General features: G+C 47.9%; 1 protein-coding gene across 1 annotated transcript; it reads left to right on the forward strand.

Moving 5' to 3' along the window:
* The first annotated feature begins 1,195 nt into the window (after nucleotides 1–1,195).
* On the forward strand, nucleotides 1,196–22,222 carry LOC142591488 (cytochrome P450 3A31-like). Its single transcript, XM_075703816.1, has 4 exons — nucleotides 1,196–1,357; nucleotides 1,886–2,075; nucleotides 20,060–20,862; nucleotides 22,190–22,222. Exons 1-4 carry the CDS (start codon nucleotides 1,196–1,198, stop codon nucleotides 22,220–22,222), a joined length of 1,188 nt encoding a protein of 395 aa, XP_075559931.1.
* Nucleotides 22,223–26,975: the final 4,753 nt, after the last annotated feature.

The following is a 26,975-nucleotide window of genomic DNA, read 5'->3' on the forward strand; positions in this document are numbered from 1 at the left end:
TTCTTTGCTGAACGTTCACAGAACCCAATCCGCTTTTAGGGATAAACGCACAACTTCCTATTTCAGCAGGCGTCTCTCTCAGCTGTATGGAGACGCCTTCCACGAACATGAGCGTTGGACGGCAATCACAAAACAGATATATTTATTGTTATAGTGCTGAGAAATTGCGGGCTGTTTGGATCGTACAAAGAAGCATAAAATACTTAGCATTCTGACCTGCAAAACGCCATAAGCTACTAAGGATAAATCTTTTGGAAGGCTGCAATGCTGACCACCGGCAACCGCCTCTTCATGACCGCACCTCGATGAAATCGCTCGCGTGTAGCACGTAGAGAGAGAGGTAAAAATGTATTACATGTCCTTGGTGGGGTGAAGGGGGGCGGGGGTCGGGAGAATAGCCCCACCGGAGCTCGCCTTCCTCATGCGGCGGCCGGACCTTGAGTCCAGCTGACCGGCTACACCGCCAAGGACGTAGGCGCTCTGCCATGGCTTCCATGTAGGGAAGATAGTGTATGTTGTTAATAAAGGGGAAATGCGGCATCCACCCAGTCATGACAATTGCTACAAAGGGTGGATACAGATCAACACGGAAGCATCGTACTTTACGTCTGTGCCAATACACAAAGATTGACCTTAGTGCATAACACTTATCCGCGGCAAAATTACCGCTATGTTTCAAACGGAAGAATGTTTGAGCCGCAATACAGCTGACAAATCGTGCGTGCCGGAACGCAGTCGGCAGGAAACACCGCCGCGCTATTCATGGCGTTGTTAAACAATACGGAGAAACACCAGCGCTGGCGTCTGTCCTTAAAAATTGAAATCGAATTCATTTTTCCATAGGACAGTTGAACTTCAGTTTTAAGAGGCGATATTTCTGGTTGTAAAACCGGCTCAGGCCAAATGGGAAGGCAGACCTGGTGTCTGCAAGAACGTAAAGGCAAGGTGTGTATTCATAGTGATTATGTTTAGGAAAATCTCGATACGCACTTACTGAGAGCAGCTTAGCACCTGTACATCACGCACTGTTGCCATCACAGCGCCTGTCATTACGTAGTTCGTGATGTTCAGCTGTCTTCTCAGTCGCGCATGGTTCGTGTGGTTCTAAAATTGTTATCCGAACTTATCAGTATATTCCAGGCTAAAGTTGCCGACACCTCCCGGTAAAGACGTTCAAAGGGTTTCGACGCGCGTGATGCTCCTGCAAGCAGCGCTTATCCTAGCTGTGTGCGGCGCTTTCGCTTGGGTGATACGGCGACGTCACCGGCACGGTCTATTTGAAAGGCATGGTGTACCGGGGCCGAGACCGGATCTCCTATGGGGCAACTGGAAACAACTGAAGAAAGATCGTATTCAGGTGAGCTCCTTTATATCTTGCGTGGCCAATTTCTGATAACTCAGCCACCTCGGCGCGAGAAAATCGCAAGTTAGAGGAAGGGCGCCGCCACCATGAGCATTTGCAGGTCATATAAATCCACAAATATCCGTTATGGGAAGAGCCAGAGAGGGGGTGCTTGATGCTCGCAGCCACACTTGTCATAAGCAGGGCTCTCAACACTGGGACACTGCTCCAGACGGGTTTCGGTACTCGACGCCTTCAGATCTCTGCTCAAGTTCTTAAGGACTTATGAATTGTGCGACCGACTTTAAAAGTTGTAGCGCGTAGCATGTTGTTATTGTGTGAATTTCTCACTTCATTTTTTTTTGTTTCTTGTATCACCTTTCATTCCCTCTAACCCTTTCGCCAGCACCGGGTAGCCAGCTGGCACTTACACTGGCTAACTTCCCTGTCTTTACTTCCCTTTATACTCTATCTCTTGTGCTTAAATAAAAGATGCCTTCTTCTTATGACGTGTACCAAAATCGATTATATTTTGAACTGCAGGTAATGGATCAGTGGATTCAACACTATGGCAAGGTGTTTGGTATATATTTAGGCGACAAACCCTTCATGGTTGTCACTGATGTCGAGCTAATCAAAGAATGCTTCATCAAGGCTACCAAGGTATTCCAGGACCGGCCAATGTATGCTCTCGAAGTGGAACCACTTAAAACTGGATTGCTTCTATTACGAGGTTAGTACTGTCACCTGACACCCTCGTCTTATAATAGCCTGTTCTTCTTCGTTTTTCGTCCTTTCCTAGACAATGTTTTGCCTCCAGATTGATAGCTCTTATGCTGGCCACGACACACGAAACTTTTGTTCTAACGGAGCGCTCTATTCGACCACTCATTGTGTGCATCACTGGAGTTATTACAATGTGCCATAAGGTTCAGGGAGCGCGTCATCTTGGTACTATTATTGCTGCCATAATAGTTTTCTTTCGTTGTGATGTCCCAAGGTGAGCAGAAAATACGAGAAATATCCTTTTCTACGCCACCACCAATACCGAAATGTTGTGGATGTTTCATTCCAGAAATCACAGGTGACAACAAAAATATTTCTACATATTTTCAACAAAAAAATTATACCTTATATATATATATATATATATATATATATATATATATATATATATATATATATATATATATAAGGTATAATTCGACAATATTTGTCTGATCCAGCCCACGTGCACGCAAGGCTCATGTGTTTGTTTTCGTAATTGACGTCACCGAGTTGTTACAGAAGCTTTTAGGGCCCGGTGTAACGTGGCAGGAGCTTCTCTGATAGGCCAACGCGGTGGCATGGCGGCCATCGGAAGGACCAGAGAGCCAGGCATATGTGTACACTTCTGTGTTGGCTGTCGTAACGGGACTTTCGGGAATCCTGCTAAGCACAGAGTCAGTAGTGGGCAAGTTGACGAGCTGTACGGGCTTGACCAAGGACGTCACTGGCGTATTCAGTAGGCGAGTGAAGCGCCAAAGGAAAGAAAGTCTCGAATGGCAATGCATGATGTCGGCCAAACGGTAAATAAAATGAAGAATATCCAGCGGTGTCATGCCGTGACGAATTGTGCGCGAAGCTAACAAATAGTAACGTGCTGGCCCAGTCACAGGGATCCGGTGAAACATACAGGGCCACGATCTCAGTCAGCATTCTGGTCAGGCGCTCGGTGAGTCCATTCGTCTATTTTGATAATAAGCGGTGACGAGCTTATGTTCTGTTGAGAAAGCACGCAGGAGGACATCTACCATTTATGAGAGGAAGTACCTCCCTTGATCTGTGAGGAGCTGCTGTGGGGCGCTATGATGTAGAATTACGTGGCGGAGAAGAAGGTCAACGACATCTGTGGAACAGCTTGTCGGGGCAATGCCCGGGTGATTGCGAAGCGCGTGGCGTAATCTGTCGCGACCGCAAACCATTTATTTCAAGAAAAGGACATGGGGAAATGGCCTAATACATCAAGGCCGACGCGGAAGAATGGCTCTGCAGGGATATCGATTGGTCGTAGATGGCCTGCAGGCAGCGCTGAAGGGCGCTTGCGCCGTTGGCAGCGCTCTTAAGCAGCGACGTAACGGCATGCAGAACGGTACATGCCAGGCCAGAAATACCGATGCCAGATGCGGGCGAGACACCTAGGTGTCCGGCAGTTGGTACGTCGTGAAGCTGGTGAAGAACGCTGGAGCGTAGATGGTGAAGTAGGACAAGCAGAACCTCCGGGCGATCTGAGCTGAGATTACGACGACAGAGAGCGCTATCGTCTAGCTGAAACAGGTGAACAATATGGTCCGGTGATGGAGCGGGTAAACGGTCGATGAGCAGCCACAAAGGCGCTTTTCGTGGCTATTTGGTAGGGATATCATCTGAAGCAAGGACCACAACGTAGGCGTCTGAGTCAGGATTATTGAAGTGGGAAACATCGACAGGGTGGCGTGACAAGCAATCTGCGTCTTGGTAAAATGATGAAGATTTGTAGTGCACAACAAACGAGTGTTCATCGAGCGGTAGTGCCCAGCGGCCGAGACATTTCGAAGGATCCTTCAACGACGAGAGCCACCAAAGGGCATGGCGGTCTGTAATCACAGAGAAAGCCAAAGAAAAAGTTTGGTCAACCAAGTAAAGTCAAAATTTGGTGACAGCACATACTAAAGCCAGGCACTCGCGTTAAGTGATGGAAAAGTTCCGTTCGGACGATAAAAGAAGGCGACTAGCGTAGGCAATGACACGTTCCTTGCTATGCTGTTTTTGTAAACATTTCGTTGACGTCGTTCTGGATGATGTGATGACCCACTTATGGGGTAAAGGTTCGTGTTCTCAATGTTTTAGCGGTTCTCTTAGGCGGAGCCTCCGAGAACCCAATTGAGGACGAAGCCGTTGGTTTGGACGCACACACAAAGACTTTTAATCACACACAAAAGAAGCATAAAGCAAATAAAAAGAAACAGAAAACATGCTTAAATTACACACTCAAGAAAACATTGCGGTAAGGAACGCTCCTATAGGGCTTGCACGAGGTTAACGAGGGCGCGAGTCTGGGCGTGCCCACAAGGGCGGGGACGCGTCGCAGTCTCGACACGGCAACGCGGCGACAAGCTGGCAGGAGGGGTGGCGCCGGTCTCACCAAAGGTTGCGGCGTAGGCTGACCGACCGGGCGCCGGGAGCGCGCCAGCTCTGGCGAGGCGAGGTAACGCTGGCGGCTGGGTAGCAGGAGTGGACGGCGGCGGCGTTCTGGCCGGGCAGAGAGCTCGGGCCCGTAGCCCGACTGCTCCCCTCTCGCCCACGGGCACGGAAGCTCGAACGCCGGCCTCGGGCAGCAGGCGGCACGGCAGACGGGGCGGCGTTCTGGCCGGGCAGCTGGCGTAGAACTCGGGCCCGAAGCCCGACTGTTCTCGTCTTGCCCACTGGCGCAGAAGCTCACCGGCCTTGAGGAGCCGACGGCACGCTCAGTTAGACGGGCGACGCACAGGAACAGGTTGGCAGGAGGCCCCGGGCGGGTGAAGTCCTGGTGGGCTCGGGTCCGGAACCCGACGGCCCGTCTTCAACGCCCGCTCCGGTGGTTGACCTCCTCCTGCCGTCGTTTCCTGGGACGATCCTGGCGTCTCCCCGGCGTCTCCCTGCGTGTCCTCTTGCGTGTCGCCCCCCGTTCTGCCAGCGCACCACGCTTTTTGTCGTGGTCTGGCCGATTTGGCATTTACTGATTGGCTGCCCGACGCCCCGTGGTCTTTTCTAATTGGTTGCTTTTTTCCTTTGTTGTTTTTCCTGCGCCACGCGTTCACGTGCCGGGCGCTCTTCGGCGTCGTCGTTTTTCCTCTTTCCAGCTCGGCGCGCGTGCACTCAGCGTCGTCTGCTCTCGACGGTCCCGAACACCGCACCGTGTCGCGCACCACACATCACATAAGCCCCTTTTTTAACAAGTTTTTCGGAAGAAAAACTGCCGCTCAGTGCGCGACACAGTTCACAACAGTGCAGTCATTGTCCGTTCACAAGAACGCACTGTAATGTTTCAATGCACAGTTCACTGAGCACGCAGATAAGACATTAAAGGAAAACACAATGAAATAAAGCACACCAAGGGAAAAAAAAACCAAGAAACTAGTATCAAACACTAACAGCATGGCATTGCGATGACATAACCTTGGAATGGTAACAATAACCTCTAGAGGCGCAGGGTTGTAGTTTCCCCTGTATTCTACTGATGTAGTCCGCCCCACGACGTTCTGCACATTGACCTTCTTGAAGATCATCGCCAAGCTTAATTGCTTCTGTACCCGGGCCCTCACTTCTTGTGAAGGTAGGTATTGGGGTGTCCGTTTCGCCCTCCTCCATCACGATGCATGATGCTGACTGTGGGGAACTGTCGGGTTCACGCTCTTCATAGCGCTTCAGCATGTTAATATGGAACAGTTTTGTAGTGTGTCCCAAGTCCAGCCAGTAATCAAAGTTGCTTTTCTTTCCTGTGACCAAGAAAGGCCCCTTCCACTGCATCGACAGTTTGTTGGCCGTCGTTGGAAGCAGGATAAGGGCACGGTCACCAACCTTCAGCTGGCGTATCTTGCTCTTAGGGTACGTTCGCTGGCAAGTGTCACAAGAGCGTACGAATCTTCTCACTGCTTCTTGGACTCCTGGCCAGTAGAAGGATTCCAGAACCCGATCAGTTGTTCCCTTAATTCCTTGGTGCCCTGATCTAAGGTTTTCGTGCGCCAAAGCGAGCACTTGGCGGCGTAATCCTTGTGGTACTACCACTTGTTCAGTCATTCTGCCCGAGGGTAGCCGGTAATGACGATGCAGCACTCCCTTTACTACTTCGAATGAGTAGGATGCCAATCTTTTGCCTTGGAACACTTGACCCACTTTGTTTCTGCAAGACTTTAAGGTCTTATCTTTGTTCTGGGCCGTGGCAAGGTCCTGCCTGGTTATTTTCAAGGCGCTGATATTGATAGTGGATGTTTTCGGCCGTTGGTCTCGGCCCTTGATGCCGACCAGCCAAGCATCCGGGGTATGTTCTTCTCCCTTGGTTCTTTTCGGGCTTGCTACACCATCTTCGATGGGCTTCCTCGGCCTTTTTGTCCAGGTTTTATCTGGATCATGAGGTTCTCGTGAGCCTGGTACATTTCCGACAATAACATCGTATAGAGGAGCTGTTATACACTTTGCAACCGCTGTACCAGAAAAATAAGGTGAATTAATTGCAACCTTGGCCTCGGGAATTTCAATGCTGCTGCCATCCGCCAGGACCAGCTTGGCGGTGTTACCTGTTAAAGCCTTGTCTGGTACGAGGGACCGACGCACGACCAGCGTGTTACTCCCCGTATCTCGCAAGACTGACGCGGTCTGTCCGAAGACGAAGCCCTTTAGCACTGGCATCTTGCGTGCCACATTCCTCGTGGGAGTCTTCACCGTGCTAACTACGTCTTGTTCAACGACTACTGCGTTTGACTCTTCCAGGCGCTCTTCTGGCGACAATAGGCAAGACGTCCTTGGGGGATCATTTTTCTTGGTGCAGGCTTTGACATCATGCCCGGGCTTACGGCAATACCCGCAAAACGGTTGCCTCTGCCTAGATCGGCAGTCTGATGCCCCGTGCCCCAGTTTTCCGCATACGAAGCATCGCATTGGAACTCTCTCAGATGGGCTTCCGGTTTTCCCCGCAGGGTTACTGCCTTCCGATTTCTGCCGGAACACTAACAGATTGGGCTGCCTCTGAGCCTCTAGGAAATTATCGGCAGCTTCGGCCATGTCATCTAGATGGCGGTAGCTCTTCTCGCGTAGGAAGAGTCCTAACCGATGATGACAGTTGTTCAGAAACTGTTCCGTCACCACTAGGTTGCGAAGTGCCAAATACTCTTTTTCGGTTTTGGACATTTCCACCCACCGATCAAAGAAACTCAGTAGCCTAGTTGCGTACTGCTTTCCAGTTTCGCCATCTTGGGGTTTGCTCTGTCGGAACTTCTCCCGGTAGCCTTCCGCCGTAAACCGAAAACGCTGGAGCAACGCCAACTTGGCTTTATCGTAGTCGAGGGAGTCTTCTGGAGACAGACGTCCGAAGACTTTCAGAGCTTCTCCGCTCAAGCATAAACTTAGAGCTGTGGCCCATTTGTCTCTAGGCCATTCTTGTCCGGTGGCGACGCTTTCAAACCTTTTTAAATAGGCGTCCAAGTCGTCCCGGCTTTCGTTGAATCCCGGCATCAAACTGTGAGGATTCACGCTGAATGGGGCACTCCCTCCTGGTCCTCGGTCAGCTGTTCTTGCAGCGTCCGTTGCCGCCATTTGGAGGCGCAACTGAAGCGTTCGCTCCTCCAATTCTAGCTGCCGTTGGCTCGTCTCGCCACGATTGCCCTCAGCTTCCGCGACTTTAAGTCGTAACTGTAAGTTTCTCTCCTCTAATATAAGCTCCTGCTTTTTCGCCTCGCGTTCCGCTGCCCGTTCTTCTCGCGCACGCGCTTCTTGCTCATTCAGCCATGCCCTCAACTCTGCACCTTCTAGCCCCATGCGCTCGGCTAACGCTAACAAGTCTCTTGTGTTAGCCATAGTTCCTAGCCGCTAGAATAAAAAATCCAAACGAACGGCTTTGTCCTGTCGCGGACGCCAATTTGTGATGACCCACTTATGGGGTAAAGGTTCGTGTTCTCAATGTTTTAGCGGTTCTCTTAGGCGGAGCCTCCGAGAACCCAATTGAGGACGAAGCCGTTGGTTTGGACGCACACACAAAGACTTTTAATCACACACAAAAGAAGCATAAAGCAAATAAAAAGAAACAGAAAACATGCTTAAATTACACACTCAAGAAAACATTGCGGTAAGGAACGCTCCTATAGGGCTTGCACGAGGTTAACGAGGGCGCGAGTCTGGGCGTGCCCACAAGGGCGGGGACGCGTCGCAGTCTCGACACGGCAACGCGGCGACAAGCTGGCAGGAGGGGTGGCGCCGGTCTCACCAAAGGTTGCGGCGTAGGCTGACCGACCGGGCGCCGGGAGCGCGCCAGCTCTGGCGAGGCGAGGTAACGCTGGCGGCTGGGTAGCAGGAGTGGACGGCGGCGGCGTTCTGGCCGGGCAGAGAGCTCGGGCCCGTAGCCCGACTGCTCCCCTCTCGCCCACGGGCACGGAAGCTCGAACGCCGGCCTCGGGCAGCAGGCGGCACGGCAGACGGGGCGGCGTTCTGGCCGGGCAGCTGGCGTAGAACTCGGGCCCGAAGCCCGACTGTTCTCGTCTTGCCCACTGGCGCAGAAGCTCACCGGCCTTGAGGAGCCGACGGCACGCTCAGTTAGACGGGCGACGCACAGGAACAGGTTGGCAGGAGGCCCCGGGCGGGTGAAGTCCTGGTGGGCTCGGGTCCGGAACCCGACGGCCCGTCTTCAACGCCCGCTCCGGTGGTTGACCTCCTCCTGCCGTCGTTTCCTGGGACGATCCTGGCGTCTCCCCGGCGTCTCCCTGCGTGTCCTCTTGCGTGTCGCCCCCCGTTCTGCCAGCGCACCACGCTTTTTGTCGTGGTCTGGCCGATTTGGCATTTACTGATTGGCTGCCCGACGCCCCGTGGTCTTTTCTAATTGGTTGCTTTTTTCCTTTGTTGTTTTTCCTGCGCCACGCGTTCACGTGCCGGGCGCTCTTCGGCGTCGTCGTTTTTCCTCTTTCCAGCTCGGCGCGCGTGCACTCAGCGTCGTCTGCTCTCGACGGTCCCGAACACCGCACCGTGTCGCGCACCACACATCACAGATGACTTGACGTTCATGATGGGATACGCGATATGGATGCCGGCGTATAGTGTTGGCATCAGCAGCGCCGATTAGATGAGTCACGACAGTCGTTGGGCCTGGAAGGCGACCGTCAAAATCAACGATGGCACGATAGAATTCCAGAGTGTGGTAGAAATCTTGAGCTTGCGCTTGGGTCAGATCGGGAGCGATTATCTTGTTCATGTGGAGAGACGAGGGAACGAAGCTAGCTGAGCAAGAAGGCGGCAAAACGTCTGCACTCAAAGAGGCAATCTTGCAGCGATCACGTGCGGAAATGGTGGCCAACGATATGCCTTGCGGGATAACCTTTGTGAACGGGCTGTCGTAGAGACAGGGAATGATCACTGCATTATCAGCAATCGAAACAATGGTGTGAGTAAGGGCGACATCACAGGCTAACAGAAAGTACGTAATCGGAGACAAGGCGTGGTCGCCATCGGGAATATCATGTGAAGACGTCAAAGTAACGTAAGTAGCAGCTTAAAGCGACAAGCGAGCGTGATGGCGAGAGCATGAGCGTGGTGGTATGTCGGCTGGAATATCGGCAAGATGGAGCAGCTCTAGCTGAAGAACACCCATCACATAGTAAACGAGGGTAGCATGATGGGACAAAACAAAGAACTAAGCCAAGGAATAAGTCATGGGGGCACTTCTCAGTGACGGCTAATTCGAGTGAAGTGGTATGACCAGCAATATAGACGCGGGCGTTGAACACACAAAGAAAGGCAGGAGTGCCTCCATTAGCGACGCTGAGGATGCGAGAGGCGGCAGGCGTGAGCACTTTATGACGGCGATGCCGAAGTTCTGCACTCATCACAGAGATGTGCGCCCCAGTGTCGGTGAGCTCAGAACTAGTGAAGCCATCAACGTCAATGGCTAACAAGATTCGTCTCGTCGGCAGCATCAGAAAATGATTTCTTGGGGGAGTCGGAAATGCAGGGTCACTTCTGGACGCTGCACTGCTTAGTTTTCCTGATAGGCACGTGCAGGGCTAAATTGAGATGACCGGCGGCGACTCTGCTGTGAGCGAGACGACGGGCGACTACTTGGAGGCGAACGTGACTGGTGACCATGCGGCGACCGGGAGCGACTTTTGTCCTTGTGGGAACATCGGCGTTGGGAAAGTACGAATGGGGTACGTCTAAGGTGGGAAGTAGTTGCTCTCCGAACGGCGGCAAGGGGTAGACTGCGTTCGAGGCGGCGTGGACCAGCGGGTGGCGCAGTAACGGGCGACGTGTCCGTTACGGTGGCATGTAAAGCATATCGATCGATCTTCAGAGGTTCTCCGCGCAGCAGGTTCGCGACATCGCGTAGCGGATCGCTGCTCTCGATAGTATGATGGAGCACTCTACAAAGCTTCTGTTTCGCAGGCCACGGTGGACACCGAGCGCACGCCTATGTTGGCGAGATCCTGCTGGACAATGGCTTGGACGAATTATGTTGTAATCTAGCTCCAGTCACCCGCGTGAACTGGGGCAGGGGTCATGACCTCAAGTTCGCGGCGTACAATCCGCGTCACCTGATCTGGTGGAACTGATGGCTCTGCTGCCATGTAGTCTGCGCAAGAGGACGTTGTCGCCCTGTTGGGAAGACAGGCAATGCTTGGACAATGTGCCGGCTTCAAAGCGCCGGCACTCCTTAGTAAAAGCGTCGATTGTATAGAAAATGCAGATTTCCTTGTACTGGGCATTTCACATTGTTTTTCTGCAAAAGAACACAGAATACTTGATTTAATAGGCGGCATGGTTTGTGTTCACATCTTTCAGCGGCCAAATACACTTGTGCTTGTGGCACACATGTTGCTGCCGTGTAAAAAAGTCCCTTTGTTTAAATTTTGTCGATATCTTGTGTCGCAAGCACCCGAGCAGCTCTCGTCCTGTGTCGAGCGTCTGAAAAGCATGTTCAACATAAAAAATTTAACCCCATAAGGAGCAACTACAGATATGGAGGGCTGAACAGTTCATCCCCTGCGGAGTAACGGAAAGGATGAACAGTTGGTCCTCCAAGAGTAACTGCAATGACCAGCAGTCGATTCTCAGTGAAAAACTGCGGAGACTAACATTTCTTACTCCAGGCAGTAACTGGGGAGACTAGCGGTTCATCTTCAGGATAGTAACTGCTAGAAGGCTAACAGTTCGTCGTCTTGCCGTCGCTCCCTAAAGGTATAATGGTTGTGGCAACGCCGTTATTCCCTCAAAGGACTAACTCCTATACCCCCGTTAGTCTCTTTTAGGTTGGAGCGTAAGATCGTAGCTGAATATTGATAGGATAGCCTAAAAGGGTAGTGAACTGCGCTATTTTGTACGTCGTGTTTACTGTGTAGAATGGAAGCGCGATGTAAAGGGAGACCGAACAACGAGAAAGTGTTCTTGTCTGACGATGGTTCAGTCTGATATTCCATTATTTTCACTGCCATAGCTACCATATTCCATTACTTCCAGCTACCATGCAGAGGTGACAACGCAAAAGGTTCATTCTAGGCTGTTGTGCCAAAACCACAGCCTGTTCATGAGGCATGACGTAGCGGGCATCGTCGGATTAATTTTGACCACTCTGGAGTTTGTTCACGTGCCTCTAAATCTAAGTGCAGCAGCGTTTTCGCATTTCGAATTAATAGATGTGACTGGCGCCGCCGGGATTGAACCCGTGACCTGGAGTTGGGCAGAATAACACAGTAGTCACTGATAACACAGTAGTCACTGGTTTACTGGGGCAAGAAGTATCGATGCTGTTATCCTTGGGTACATGAAGTTATCTCGGTAGCACGCATATCAGGCATAAATTAGAAATGCAGTGCTAAGCAATGATTGCAGTCGTGATGTGTCCTGAATGAATGTCAATGTGCTTCTTGCAGGAGACAAGTGGCGGAAAGTACGCTCAGTGTTCAACGCCTGCTTCTCCGCTGGAAAAGTAAAGGAACTATTTGGTATTATCGACGGCAGCATAACGGGCCTTGTCCAGAAATTCGACGAAGCTGCCCTTTATGGCGACATTGTTGACGCCCATGAAGCAAGCCGTGGCATGGTATTCGAGATGATCACGAAGACTGTGCTTGGACGGGAGGTTGGTCACGAATGGCGTCGTATATATATCATACCGCCACATGAAAGCTGACAAAACATGCTCGCAAATAACCACAGGGCTACCACTGCTTGGGCATTCTCCGGCATTAACTCTCGGAGATTGAGGAAACGATGGTAGGCCAAGACCGCCTGCTAGGTTTAAAGTAAATAAACCAACCAAGGCTAATAATGCGTAGGCATCTTTTGGCGAGTATCTCAACAAAAACTGTCGGGGGAAAATTTAACGCCTTTTATCAGCACAATAGTGCGTAATTTGCGAAATTCAGATATTTCATCGATATAATAGTGTAAATGTCCCGCGCGACGCGTACAATCTACGTCTAACTGATCGTAGACGTGTTTGCTGTAGGTTAAAGGAGTCATCATACAAGCGCTGACCAAGCATAGAAAAAGGTCGCTTTCAAGGTCGCCTGGTTTACGCGCGCCTCAGAACCAGACTGTTCTGGTGGCCCATCACGAATAATTCAAGCTGGTTTTCAGGAGTGTGGGATCCTCTGGGCTGCAATTATCCGGCATAAGGTGGCCTCACAGCGTGCAGGGTTATCTCAGAGAGGTAGCTTGGTCGCTCGGTTGCCATAGCCATAAGTTCTAATTGCCTCGGTGGGAACCTCGAATTCACCTCCTCCAGGGCACTACATCTGCGGGCTTGGAGTGGGGCCAGACACCGGCAATAACGCAAAGAGCCAGTGGGGCTACACTAACCCAGGTATAGCCAAATTAGGAATACCCACTAAGCTTCAACAAAAGACTCTCTCACCAGAACAGAAATTGGCCTTCCTGGTACAGCAATCGGTCACTCCCTCCCAAATGACTCATTAGATTAACCAACGGCCGTCATTCCCCAGCAGCTGCAGAGCACCTGACCAAGGCGGCGGTCAAGCCTACAACGCAACAGAGGGTGCTAAGAATACCTGGACCCGCGCAGGCCGCCACTTTAAACTGACACTGGCAACTTTTAACACCCAAACTCTCTCGAGTGAAGCTATCATGGCAGGACTATTTGAGGGACGACCAGGCATGGTTTGCGATATCATTGGTCTTAGAGGTGAGAAGAATTACTGAGGTTTATACAGTGCTGACAAATGGTCACGTCCTCTTCTATAGGGGCCTTCTGGTTAATAAGCCGTAGGGAGTACGATTCCTAATCCATAAGGGGATAGCGGGCAACATTGTCGAATTCTACAGCATTATTGAGAGGATGGCAGTAGTCGTGAAAAAAAATAAGAGGAATAGAATAAAGGTAGTACAAGCCTACACTCCTACCTCCAGTGATGGTGATTATCAAATAGATGAGTTTTATAAAGATGTTGATTTAGCGATGAGAAAAGTACAGGCTCTGTATACTGTAGTAACAGGCGACTACAATGCAAAATTGAGGAAACTCAGGCCGGTGAACAAGTAATTGGCAACTACGGCGGCGACTCTAGGAAGACTCGCGAGGAGGTGTTGGTAGAATTCCCAGAAAGGAATAAGCTGCGAATAATGGACACCTTCAGGAAGCGTACGAACGAAAGATGGACGTCAAAAAGCCCTAATGGTGAAACAAGAAATGAAATTGATTTGCTACTCTTTGCCGATCCCAGCATATTGCAGGCTGTAGAAGTGTTAGGTAGGCTAAAGTGCAGTTATCATGGGGTAGTAAGGTCTAGGATTCACTTCGATTTGAAGAGAGAAAGAGTAAAATTGGTCAAGAAGAAACAGGCCAACCTAGACGCAGTAAACGTAAAAGCAGGCCCAATTCAGGATAGTACTAACAAATATCAGGCTTATAACAGAGAGGTGAAGATGACATATAGGTAATTAATGAAACCGTCACTAGGCTGACTTCAGAAGCAGCAATTGAAGTTGGAGGCAACCTACCAAGGCAACGAGTAGGTAAGCTCTCCCAAGTAAAAAGGACCCAATAATGAAATGACAAAGAATGAAATTGTGCAACTCAAAAGATCAAATAGAATTCGCGGAACTGGCAAACTGATGAACAAAGAGAAAATAAGGGATATTCGAAATTATTGCGTGACAAATGCTGAGAAAGCAGTAAAAAATGAACGCCGCAAGAAATCAGTGCGAATGAAGCTTGGCGTAGGACAAAGCAAGATGTATGCTCTGAAAAATAAGCAAGGCAATACTAGCAATCTTGAACATACAGTAAAAGCAGCGGAAGAATTTTATAATGGCCTGTACAGTACCGAGGGCTGCCACGCTACCTCCATTCGAAGTGGTAATGAAAGGGTTACAGGCGCACCTTCTATAACTATCGATGAAGTTCTAAGAGCCTTGCAAGACATGAAACGGGCAAGAAGAGGCAGGAGAAAATAGAATAACAGTCAATTTTATCAAGATGTAGGAACATGATGCTTGAAAACTGGCGGCTCTTTTATACGAACTGTCTATCGACTTCAAGGCCCCCAGACAACTGGAAGAATGTCAACATAATACTAATCCGCAAAAAGGGAGACATTAAAGAATTGAAAAGATCTAGGCTCATTCGCTTACTTGTAGTATAATATAAAACATTCTCCAATATAGTCTTCAATAGAATAAAGGCAACACTGGACTTAAACTCAACCTATGGAACAGGCTGGTTTCAAGAAGGGATGCTCTACTATGGATCAATCATCTCTATGGACTATGGACCATGTCATCAATCGAGCAATCTAGAAATCCGCAGAGTACGATCAGCCTCTCTATATGGTTTTCATAGATTACGAAATGCATTTGACTGTAGTAGAGATACGAGCAGTCGTAGAGGCGTTACGTAATGAAGGAGTAAAGGACGCTTACGTAATTATTTTGGAAAATATTTACAGAGATTCCACAGCTACCTTAATTCACTAGAAAAGTAGGAAGATACCCATAAAGCAAGGGATCAGACAAGGAGGCACAAGCTCTCCATGCTATTCAATGCGTGCTTGGAAGAAGGGTTCAAGCTATTAAAATGGGAAGGCTTAGGACTGATGATCAACGGCGAATATCTCAGCAACCTTCGATTCGCAGACGACATTGTACTGTTCAGCAACACTGCGGGCAAGTTCCAACAAATGATTGAGGACCTTAACCGAGAGAGTGCAAGAGTGGGTTTGAAGATTAATATGCAGAAGACAAAGATAACGATCTATAGCCGGGCAAGGGAAAGAGAGTTCAGGACAGCCAGTCAGCCTCTAGAGTCTGTGAAGGAGTGCGCTTAGCTAGACCACTTACTCACAGGGGACCCTGATCATGAAAAGTAAATTTACAGAAGAACAAAAATTAATTGGAGCGCATAAGGCATACATTGCCAGGTCCTGACGGGAAGCCTTACCTTTATCATTAAAACGAAAAGTGTGCAATAAGTGCATTCTAGCGGTGATCACATGTGTGGCAGAAACTTGGAGACTGACAAAGAAGCTCGAAAACAAGTTAAGCACGACGCAAAGAGCGATGGAAGAAAGAGTGTTAGGCGTAACGTTAAGAGACAGGAAGACAGTGGTGTGGATCAGAGAGCAAAGGGGGATAGCGGATATTCGAATTGACATGGAGACAAAATATGGAGCTGAGCAGGTCACGTAATGCGTTAGATAACCGATGGACCATTGGGGTTACAGAATGGGTGCCAAGAAATTCGCAGGCGCTACTCGGAATCACTTGGCGCAGGACAGGGTTAATTGGACATCGCAGGGAGAGACCTTCGTCCTGCAGTGGACATAAAATAAGCTGGTGCTCCTGATGATGATGGAGAAATGTAGTGATTGTTAGCTTTATAAGCGGTAAGGACCAACTGAAAAAAAACTATGATCAGAGAGAATAGCCATGTGAACATATTTATTCATAACCATAGGGATACATAGGACTTCGCAGAAAATTCGTGGGGAACTTTATAGTATGGATGAGTCAACTTAAAGCTTAGAGGTCGACCAACTTGAAATTTAGGGGTCGGTATACTTGCAATTTAGGGGTGGCCCAACAAAAAATTGGGGGCGGGCTAACCTTAAATTTGGGGTCAGACCAACTTGAAATTTGGGGGTGTATCAAGTTTCAAGAATGGCTTGGTGGGCTAGTTGGTAAAGCATCTTAATGGGTTTAGCGCTGTGTCCTGTTCTCTCTGTGGCCATCCCCAGGCGATGTTAACCCTTTACGGCCAGCTTAAAATTTGGGTAGGGCCAATTTGAAATTTGGGAGTGGGCCAACTGTGGCGCAACTGAAAATTTGAGGTTGGTCAACTTGAAAGTTGGGGCTAGACTAACTGGAAGTTTGGGAGTTGGGCAACTTAAATTTGGGGGCGAGCCAACTTGAACCTTGAGGGTGGGCCAGCTAAATTTTGTTGGCATGCTTATGCATAGTTAGAAAATTTCAGTAAAGTTTCTGCATACTTTTTTGATGGAAATAGCCGTTATAGAGTGTGTTCTAGAGAGTACGGGGTAGCCAGTTGCCGAAAGGAATGAGCCTTAAATTCGTAGTTACTTCATACTACCCCCAGAAAGAACTTCACGTTATTTGCCTGTGTATTCCACTGGATACAGCAATTGAATTGATCGTTTGAAGGTCGTTCTATTCGGCATTCACACCTCTCAGGGTCTGATCCTTCCATCTTGCCAGAAAATGAACAAAAAGAGTGCCTGTCTTTCGTGCGACTCACGGACACGGCATAGCGAAGTGTACTCATGGGAGACTCGTGACACATGGTTTTGACACCAACGCCAAAACTGGTCGGTCATCCTTTGACTGTAGTGCCAGCGACGAGTGAGTTGACAACGTGGCTGAGCCGCGCCTCTAGTGGAACTGCCGCTAGAAAGAGTGGTAAATCGCTTTCCTACATGAAAGTGAGATGGCATTACAGATTCGAATGTGTTCACATCCGCGTAGACGTAGGTCAGGGGTGAACAGTTGGCGACAGGCCGAAATTTTATTACTATTATTGTGTGGTTTTAGAAGTTGCCGTAACGGTTTCCCAACATTTGCTTTAATAATTTCACAGGATCAACCATTTGTACAAAAAAAATGCATTATGTGGTCTCCCGGGACAACTACGATTTGATTTGAGCCACGCCGTAGTGGGAGACTGCGGAATAATTTGGACCACTAGGGAACCTTTAACGTGCAACTGAGTCTAAGTGCACGCGTGTTTTCGTATTTCGCTCCCATCGAAGTGCGGCCGCCGCAGCCTTTCTTTCCCACAATCCGTCCGAGCGAGCGGCCTCCTCAGTTTTATACTTCAAGCGAATCAGGTCGCTTGTAAAGAAGTTCAAAATGTCTTCTCTTAGCATTGTCCACAGTCTCCTTAGGTACCCATAAGAGTGATGGGATGTCATGACGCTGCTAGAAAAGATGGCTCGATGGGCTCCTCTTCAACGATGGAATTTACCTCAACAGGAAGGTTGTGGTCGACTTGTTGGTCAGCTGTTCAATGTGAATTGCATGCGTAACTGCACACTTGAAATGGACGATATATGATTTCTGTGCTCCAGACAAGCCTGCACCTGTAACATCAAAACATGGTGCATGTGTTACCTTCTCACCAGGCAGATGACCTATTGGCTAAGTGGCAGCGGGGCTCTTTTAGCTATTGCGCGTCGCACGTTTTTTCAGCACCTTTTCCACCATTTGCATTCTTCGCAGAATGCAGTACTGTTTCTTTAGATCGATAAGAATGTCATATGCGCCAGCATTCAGGAGATGATGGTGGCTTGTGCTAATTACTACTTGTGTATAATGGGCGGCAGTTGAGAAATGGTGACGCACGGTGTCTGCGAGGTGAAAGAGACACCTTGTCGAACCGAAAGTCGCCCATGTCAGTTTACAAATTTCTGTCGGGAGGTCAGGATTTTGAGGCACTGGAAGGAATGCACATCATAATATTTCGAGGTTATCCCAGTCTATCAGTTGAACCGAAATTGGCAAGAAGACAGTCTCAATGTCTGCACTTATTTAAAAATTGTTCATTTTTTGAAATTTAGAAACACCTGGAGTGGCTCTGGGTTTAAGTTCAGTTTTGGTTCCAGAGCTCCGTTGAGAAACGTACTTCTTGAATCACAGTGAAGAGGCCTTAAATAGGGCTCTAAGTTTGGTAGAAAGCCTCTCACTCTTAAAGACAGTATGATGAGATATGTACAGTAGTAGACTCTGCATGCGTCGGTGTTGATTTCTTCCGATGGAAGTCATTCTGCCAACCCTTGTTCCAGTCAGGAGTTTCGTAGCGACCACTCTGTTATCAGCGAGCATAAATTTGAGTGCTTTCCAGGGTACTGCTACATCATAGAGTGATAGAAACTGCCCTTAAACTCTTTGCTCATTAAAAACAAAATGCCAGCGTGCGCCCCAAGAAAACCACTCAATCACAACATTTACCGATGATTCCTGTCGGAAAATCTGTATCTGCCGCATGAGCCTGCTTGGAGCAGGTAGGCTGAAGCTGGAACCGCATGGCGCATTTTCGGCGAGCGAAAAACGAGACGCGCGCCAAACGCCCGCGTTGCCGCGTACGCGCGAGCACCCGTACGAAAAAAAGGAGCGGTGCTTTCGCGCAGCGTTTTCCGTGTTGCCAGACAACCTAACTCCCAACGACATGAATAGTCTTTTTACTGCATATATTACATGCCCTTAAACTTAGAGAACATTACAATAAAAACAGTCCTCGGATAATTAGACAGCGACATATTCTTCCAAAGTGTATTATCAAGCTTCATTTCAAACAGCAAGATTGTAGAATGGTGTGCGAAACTGCGACTATGTACCTTCCGCATCGCGGTCGCACGTGTTTCCTTCAACGCGTCCGCCAGTTGTGCCGAGAAAAAAAAAATGTGCAGAGAGCAGGGCCATCTGGTAGCAAAACAAAAAACCCAAAATGCCACGTGACCAAACACCACGTGACTTACCTTAAGTCTTATTGGCGGACGCGCCCCGCGACGCGTTTTTTTTTTTCTACTCCGATCAGCCGCACGCGGCGGCGCGATTTAGTGACGGATCATGCTGGGCACGCGTCAAAATGACGCGCGCATCCCACCATCCGCGCTCCGATCGCGCCTGAAATCGCGCCATGCGGTTCCGCCTTAAGGCAGAGTCAGCAAGCGCCATAAGTGGTGAGAGGCTAGCAGGGCGCGAACGCTACCAGCATATTTATTTTTTACTTCCATTAGTTGATTTCATCATTGTGTCGGAGCCACATTTCTGAGTTGATGCTCCTTAGGCGAATAAGCACACATTGCGACAGTTATCCGTTGCAGCTTGACTTCGTGCCACTACCGCTGTGCATAATCGAAAGCGGCAGCGCAGCGGGACCGCGTGTACGACTTCTTGCGCGCAATGTACACATTCAGCGGAGCACGTTCCTTCCTTCGCGAAAGAATGAATGCTAAGAAGCCTCCCACGCACGATATTCTTCAAAATCTCTAACGGAGCGCAGCTCAGACAAGCCGATATATTGCGGCGCCTTGCATTCAACAGTAGGGCGTTGAGTTTTGTAACGTGATACCAATTAACACCACGTGGAGGCTGTTGCTGGCAGGCGTTTCCGCAGCAATGCCTGGACAGCACAAAACTCCTATAAGTAGAGTCATTGATTGCAGAACTTACATATAATAATATTTTCTTCTGCTTTGTTACAGGCCAACCGCCAACCGAAGAGTGATGACCCCGTACACAAATCATTCGAGGTTATATTCAAAGAAGCCGACAATGCGCTGTTTGAGAGCGCGTTTGCCTATCCCGGCCTCCATAGCATTCTTCAGTGCCTCTATCCGTTTACATCTTTCTGTAAAGCAGTGCAGAAGGTAATGGAGCATACGCTGATTATTATACACAAACGAAGGAGGGGAGAAAATGAGCGAAAAGTTGATGTGCTCCAGCACATTCTCGACGCTCAAGAAGGCATTGGTAATTTTCCGCTCACAGCAAGCACTAACGCCCGTTTTATGGATGACCACACTTTGTTATGTAACCTCGCAATGAATACTCTAGCTGGCTTCGACACAACTTCTCTCTCTCTGGGTTTTCTGCTGTACCTTCTCGCCAAGCACCCAGAAGAGCAGCAGAAAGTACGAGCTGAAATTGAGAGACGGCTCCGTGCTCACACAAACTCTGAAGTGGAATGTGACAGAAGCAATCTTGAAGAAAAGCGGGAACTCGAACAGAAACGATGCCAACCAAGAGATAACGTTCCCGGCTTTTCACCCTCCCACAGCTCGCATAACCCGAAAAATGCGAGCCAGAATTCCGAGTACGGATTTTCGGAAACAAAACTTGCCGAGCGAACAGATCTGACAAAGGCCTCGTCACATCAGCGAGGCGAAAAAAGCGAACTCGATGAAGACGATGTCATGCTGCTCGAGCGCCTCGACATGGTCGTTCGAGAGGGGATGCGCTTGTACCCGGCAATTCCGATCGCCGTAATGCGAGAGTGTGTCGAGGACACCACCATACTGGGCAGATTCATTCCAGCGGGAACGAGCATTTTCGCGCCACCATGGCACGTCCACAGGAACCCAGAGATCTGGCCTGAACCAAACCACTTCATACCGGACCGCTTCTCGCCAGCACGGCGAGACAGTGTGGCTTGTTGCTACTTCCCTTTCGGCCTTGGACCCAGGATGTGTGTAGCGCACAGGCTAGCAATAGTCACGCTGAAGACAGCGCTGTATAGATTAATAAGGGATTTCGAGATTTCGCTCGCCGGAGACATCCCGGACCCGCTCCCGGTATTTGTGGATCATGTGATTCTTAATCCAGCAGTGGCTATAAAACTACGGGTTAAGAGGATAAAATTGTAATGAAATCGCGAGCAGTGATGTGCCGCATTTATGCAACTTGAAATAATATTTGAATATTATAATATTATATGCAGTGATTGCTTGGGTTCGCACATTGTGTTTATAAAGAAGTTTTATTTTTCTTCTTCCCGCAGCAAAATTTATTGCTTAACCATTGAATCAGTATATATGGCTCAATATACCTTCCGTAACGGACTGTTCCCAAATTTTTCCCCATTTACTATTACCTCACGCGTTAGAGACGATTTCCCAATTTAACATCTGCTTACTAATTGTTACTCCTCCACATTATGAAGTTTGGTAATGGCATAGCGTCATTAGTCAAACAGAGAAGAAAGGACACAGTAGGAAGAGTATAAACGCAATTACGAAACATACTTTCCAATTTCTTGACGGAGAGAATTTCTCAATTTCGAGAGTGCCATGTAACGCCTTTCGGTGTCGTGTAAGAATTACTGGAGGAGAAGGGAACACCTTGTTAGGAAACTACGACGTTAGCTTATTACTATACCTTGTTTACTTGAGTAACTCCGGAAAAAAAGTTTTCTGTAGAATGCTTGCGTTAACTGCCCGATCATAGCTATAATTAATTGAAGTAACGTCATTTTAGGTCAATTTCTGGGCAATAAGAGCACAAGTAGGAATCTCGCTCTCAAACTGAACTACTAAGAGGACATTCGAATTATTAATGCTTTTAACAAATTATTTGTTTCGCACGCTGGCACTGCAGCACTAAGAATGGCAACGTCGAACATGCGTGACCAGTAAGAAGATTACTGGGGCTCTATGTGACCATAGTAACTATTTCCCTGACCATCGCCTACACCGAGGCAAACAGGCACAGTTACTGGCCGCACCACTTACGACAAAAAATGGAGGCTTTCTATGTCGCTTCTGCCAATTATCTACTTGTCCGCCGTTATTATTCGTCCTTATTCTCGGCACATCAATCGCTTCACCAACCAAGCTCGCAGGCGTTTCTTTCTGCGCTACATGATTCTGCAAAATGCGTGTGCATAGAGATTCATCGCTTTCAACCCAAATGGGTCTCTATGTTCGACCAGCTTGTGTTAAATCATGACTCAACAACATACAAAGTGCAACCACCTTCAGTATTTCTAGAAGGCCTCAGGCATTGTACACCGGCAAGAACTCAGTAGCAACCACTCGCCATAACTGCTGTGTCACACGCGCACTCTTCGCGGCTCTCGAGGGACTTATTTCTTACAGTACCTTCTCATTCATGTTCTTCTAGAGCAAGTCGGCTTTGTCTGACACCCTCTCCTAGGCAAGGGTCCTCTCGCTCAAAGCTCTACGCTTGACGTCAAGAAAACATAGAAGCCCCTATGACACCCACCCGGCGATCGAATTCATTCGTTAAATAGTGGCAATATTAGTACTGTGGAACTTACGCCAATGCTAAAAGAGTATGGAATTAGTTGGAGAAAGGCAGTCTTCCTTGCTCACCCATCGGCGAGCACACTTCTCAATCTCGTAGTCCAGCAGCAGTAACTGCTTCTTCATGCCCATTGTGTTCACGTTTCACGCTCCTCTAGTAGGAAGACTGCAACACTTTCCTAGGATACAATGTACCTCGGAGATTTCGCCGGCTTAACGTGACATAGTGATGTGCAAAAATAAAAATTAATAAAAAACTGGTGCTTGCATTGCGAGTCCTGCATCTGCAGCCACGGACACGATAGGACGACTTGTCTGCATACACACTTTCCTTATCATGTCGCAATCCTGCTCCACACAATTTCATTTCGCTGAAGCCCAATGTACTCCGGCCGCGGCTCAGGTTATTCTACACAGTCCTGCGGCTGGCTCAACAAGCACAGCGACCATTCACAATGACCAGCGGTTGCCCTGTACAGTGTCATGTTTCGCAAGTTGGCCACCCCTGCCCCCCCCCCCCCAGCTGCGTGAAAGTGTCCACGAGTGTCATGAACGCTTATCCAGGGAAAACACGGGGAAGGGGGGGGGGTGGAAATTCACGATGATGAGTGCACTTTTTGAAACATTGGCTGTTGCTTTCACCTGCTTCTCGTTTTGCTCATCGTCATGAACGCTTATGACACAGTCGTGTTCTTTGGGACCATCAGTTCGGCTCTAGTTGAAACTCCCGTACTGGCGTAGTGTTCCCACACTGCCTTACTTGATGCCCGCCTAGTCGCAGCGCCACCCAAAAGCAAGTGCCCTTCTTTTACCAAAAGGTCCACCAAAGAGAAACACTAAATCGGAATATGGAGTGAACATTTTTCATTCTACTGAGCTAGAAAAAAAATTGTAGCTGGTGACATCATTGTAGTCCTTGAGCTGGGTTATTGAGAGATGCGGACATAACTTGCAGAAGAAATCAAAACGTAACAAAAATTAACTAATTATCTGCTTAATTAATTATTTTGCTGCACATGTTGCAATTTCGGAATTGCAGCTGGTAAGTTTGCAAGGCATGTCCAATTGGAATGAATTACCAAAATGCCAACACTCAGAGATAGTCGCCATCTAACTCGCTGTAAAGATGCACGTTTGTTGAACTTACTTTTTTCACAAAACTTTGTTTTATGCCTTAAAGCAGAACAGCAACTGCACCGCCTACGTATTTCGCCCAACACTGTGGGAAACACCATCTCGAAACTTGTGTTATCCTAGAAATTCACTTCAAGTGCTTAAGCCTTCCAAGCTCACCAAAATTACAATATGTGCGGTAAAATAATTAGTGAAGAAGTTTATTAGTGCATGTTTGTTAAATATTTAAATATGTGTTTCGATTTATCGTGCTAGTGATGTTGACCACTTCGAATAACCGAGTTGAAAGACAATAATTGTGCTGTCGGCCACAAGCGATTGCCGAAAATTCTCTAATGCTTAAAAAATTGTTGACCCATAGAATCATACAATACGCCTCCCGAACGATTTTAATAATTTCTTGATAAAAACAGCGGTATTATATAATAATGCATGCCAAATTGCATTTTTTTTTATTTCGCGCCGGCACCGCAGCGACAGTACGTCAATGCGACGTCTGCTATTTCAAAAACTGTTCTGGTGTTCGAGCCAGCTGCTACAAAGCAAACTTTCTTGAAACTTGCCAGGTTCAGTGTTCGGCGCTTTTCGAATTCGCTGCAGTTTGTGTGTACCGATAAAATTTTAGCTGGTACCTGGGCAGACGCCGTCATATTCCGTGACGTTATGACGAGTTGGTGTAGGAACTTTGACGCGGCATCACCACCCGCATTTTTTCCTTGCGTCTTTTTTTTTTCTTTACGAAGGCTCTTCTTAGGGAAAGTAACTGGCGTTCTAGAAAGGTAAAATTTTTTGTAAAGTTCTAATATCGTATTTTAATAGTGTTCCTTTAAGTATATGTTTTTCCCTTCAGTGTCTCTATCTTTAGACACCAAACCTTTCGGCTACCGCTGCTTAGCTTTTGAATGCGTTATACATGCGTTAGCTGCGATAGGTTCCTCTTAATTTGACCTGTACTGAGGTAATATACTTGCTCAGTCTTTCTTTATACTCTTAACACGGGTCACTGTTCCAGCATCTGTGTTTACTAAATCCACAAAACAACTACGGCTGCCTTTTGTGTAACGGATAGGTTCTGAAGTTTAACATTAGCCATATAATAGATTACTCTGCTCATGAGTGCAAGGAGTATTATTCCACGCATCACTGGATACCGGAAATTTAGGCTATAGATATGCATTACCTAAAACAATTAAACAAAATTTTGGGGACATTATTTTAAGCCCGTGGGAAATCATATGGAAATGATAACCTCAATGGTTCTTCTCTCTTCTAATTTGGGATCGGACTTCACGCGCAGTTTCTTCATTTGTTTATTTGAACACATGGCTAGCACAAGACTGTTTGATGTGTTTCTGAAACCTTAGTGAACGTCACTGATTTATGTCCACCGTATTTTTGGCATTGCGATGAAAACGCATCTGTGCAACGGAATTAGAAGTATGGATAGCTGCATTGAAGAACATGTGATGACAGGATAAAAAACCAATAGACTTGCTCTTGTCTGTTCCTAGAATAATCTGTCTATCCGATGCGAAACATTGATGCACGCCGCATGAATAAGTGACGGCAATAGGGTTATCATTTGAGATTATTAGCAGTGACTCCACCACTGAGAATAGGAGGTAGGTATATTTACCAATTTACCATAGCGCTACAAGATGTGTCAGCGTCGTTAACACTTCATCGTTGCAATGAGAATGAACGTTACGTTGAAACTGTTTGTGATAGAGATAAGCAAAGAAGCGCGGCAAGGTCTTACAGATCCACGTTCGGTTCACTGCACTCGAGTGAGGGAAGGGGCATAAAGGGTGAAAATGAGAAAAAAAGATAGAGTTATGCGCCAACTTGAAGACGCACACTAAGTATATGAATGGCCGGACATCTCACGATTTCATTTGCGGCAGCGATACACAAGGCCATGGTAGAAGGAGCTTCGGTTTTAGAGTCTTGAGTCCAGCCAGTCTCTTTCGGTCCAGAATATGCGGAGCTGGATGTCCTAACGAGAATAAAATTGATGATCCTTTTCACTCAGTGACCACCTAATCTCTAGCGAATCACATGACCTAAGTTTGCCTCATCCTTCACTTCGCATCAAGACAGCAACGTCGCCCCCCTGACCGTCATAAAGTGTCCAATTATAGATAAAACGGTCCATCTTTGGAAGAGACCTCAACGACACGTGGTTGCCTCCCATTCTCCCACCTGCCATGAGGTGCACCTGTATTCTGGGGAATCCATCTACTTAGGACAGGTAGTGACCGCGGATACGGATTATGAGACTGAAATAGTAAGAAGAATAAGAACAAGACAGGCAAAAAACGGAACAAAACACGGTAGAAGAAAGGCAAATAGCTTCAGAGAGACAGGAACGGAACCAGCAGTGAGCTGATCAAGCTGCAGAGAGAAAGAAACGAGAGGAACAGAGAACTCACGAACTAGTGCTAAAAAAAACTAGACGTGCAGCGAGATCTGGCCATGCAATCGGCAAGTAACATCTTAATAAATGAAAGATGTTCAGGTAAAGCAGAAGTAAAAATAAGGGATCTCATGCCCTCGTACAAGAAAAACGATGACAAGAGGTTGTTTCTCATTACTTTTGAACGAACCTGCTAGAAAAACGGGTTGGCATTAGAAAGTTCGCCGCAACGTATTCTGACAGTTCTTCCTGGCGAAGCAACCTAAATAATTGCAAGGCTATGAAAGACAACGCAGATGACTATCATAAAGTAAAAGCTGCGCTGCTAAGCAAATATCGGCTCTCGTCCAGGCTTTCCGTTGTCGTTTTCGGGAGAAAGCTGGAAAGCCGGGCGACTCTTTTCAACCTTTCACTTACAACCTGAAAGCCAATTGAGTGGCTAAAAGGGGAAGATGCGTTCGGTTTCCACGACAAGGTTATTGAGTAAATGTGCATGGAGCAGTTCTATGCGTCCTTGAGCGAAAAGGTGCGCCTGTGGATTCAAGATAGGTTAGGCGAAAAGGACTTCGAACGTGCTGCAGTGCTAGCAGGTGCGTTCACTGCCCGTCGCTAATGAGAGAAAACGCGTGCCAGGCCATTCAATAAATTCAGCAAGGAGGAAAACAGACGCCCCATTCACCAAGAAAAGGCTGGAAGAGGGACAAAACACGTGCAGCCTGATAATTCAGGAGAAAACAAGATTGCAGTAAAAGACGAAAAAAAAAACAGAAAAGCATTTGAGGCTAGAAAATCGGTCGTCTGCTTCCGTTGACAGGAGCCTGGATACCTTGCGATCTGTTTTCATAAGCCTATAATAGTTTTTTTTTCTTTTGTGAAAGGCGGCGATGACAACTAGGCCCTCTTAGAACCCTGCCCTCGCAACCTAGTAGTGAATGGAATGCCGTGTGAATTACATTTTGGAGTGAGCTGCGACAATGGACATTGTGCAACCTACATTTGTGATACCTGAGGATTTCACCGAGGAATATGCGTCGGTCCTGCAGATAGTGGAAAATAATAGTGTTTGCTTACACATGACCAGCGTATAGATTGA

The sequence above is a fragment of the Dermacentor variabilis genome, chromosome 8 (genome assembly GCF_050947875.1).
Source record: "Dermacentor variabilis isolate Ectoservices chromosome 8, ASM5094787v1, whole genome shotgun sequence".
NCBI classification, from domain to species: Eukaryota; Metazoa; Arthropoda; class Arachnida; order Ixodida; family Ixodidae; genus Dermacentor; species Dermacentor variabilis.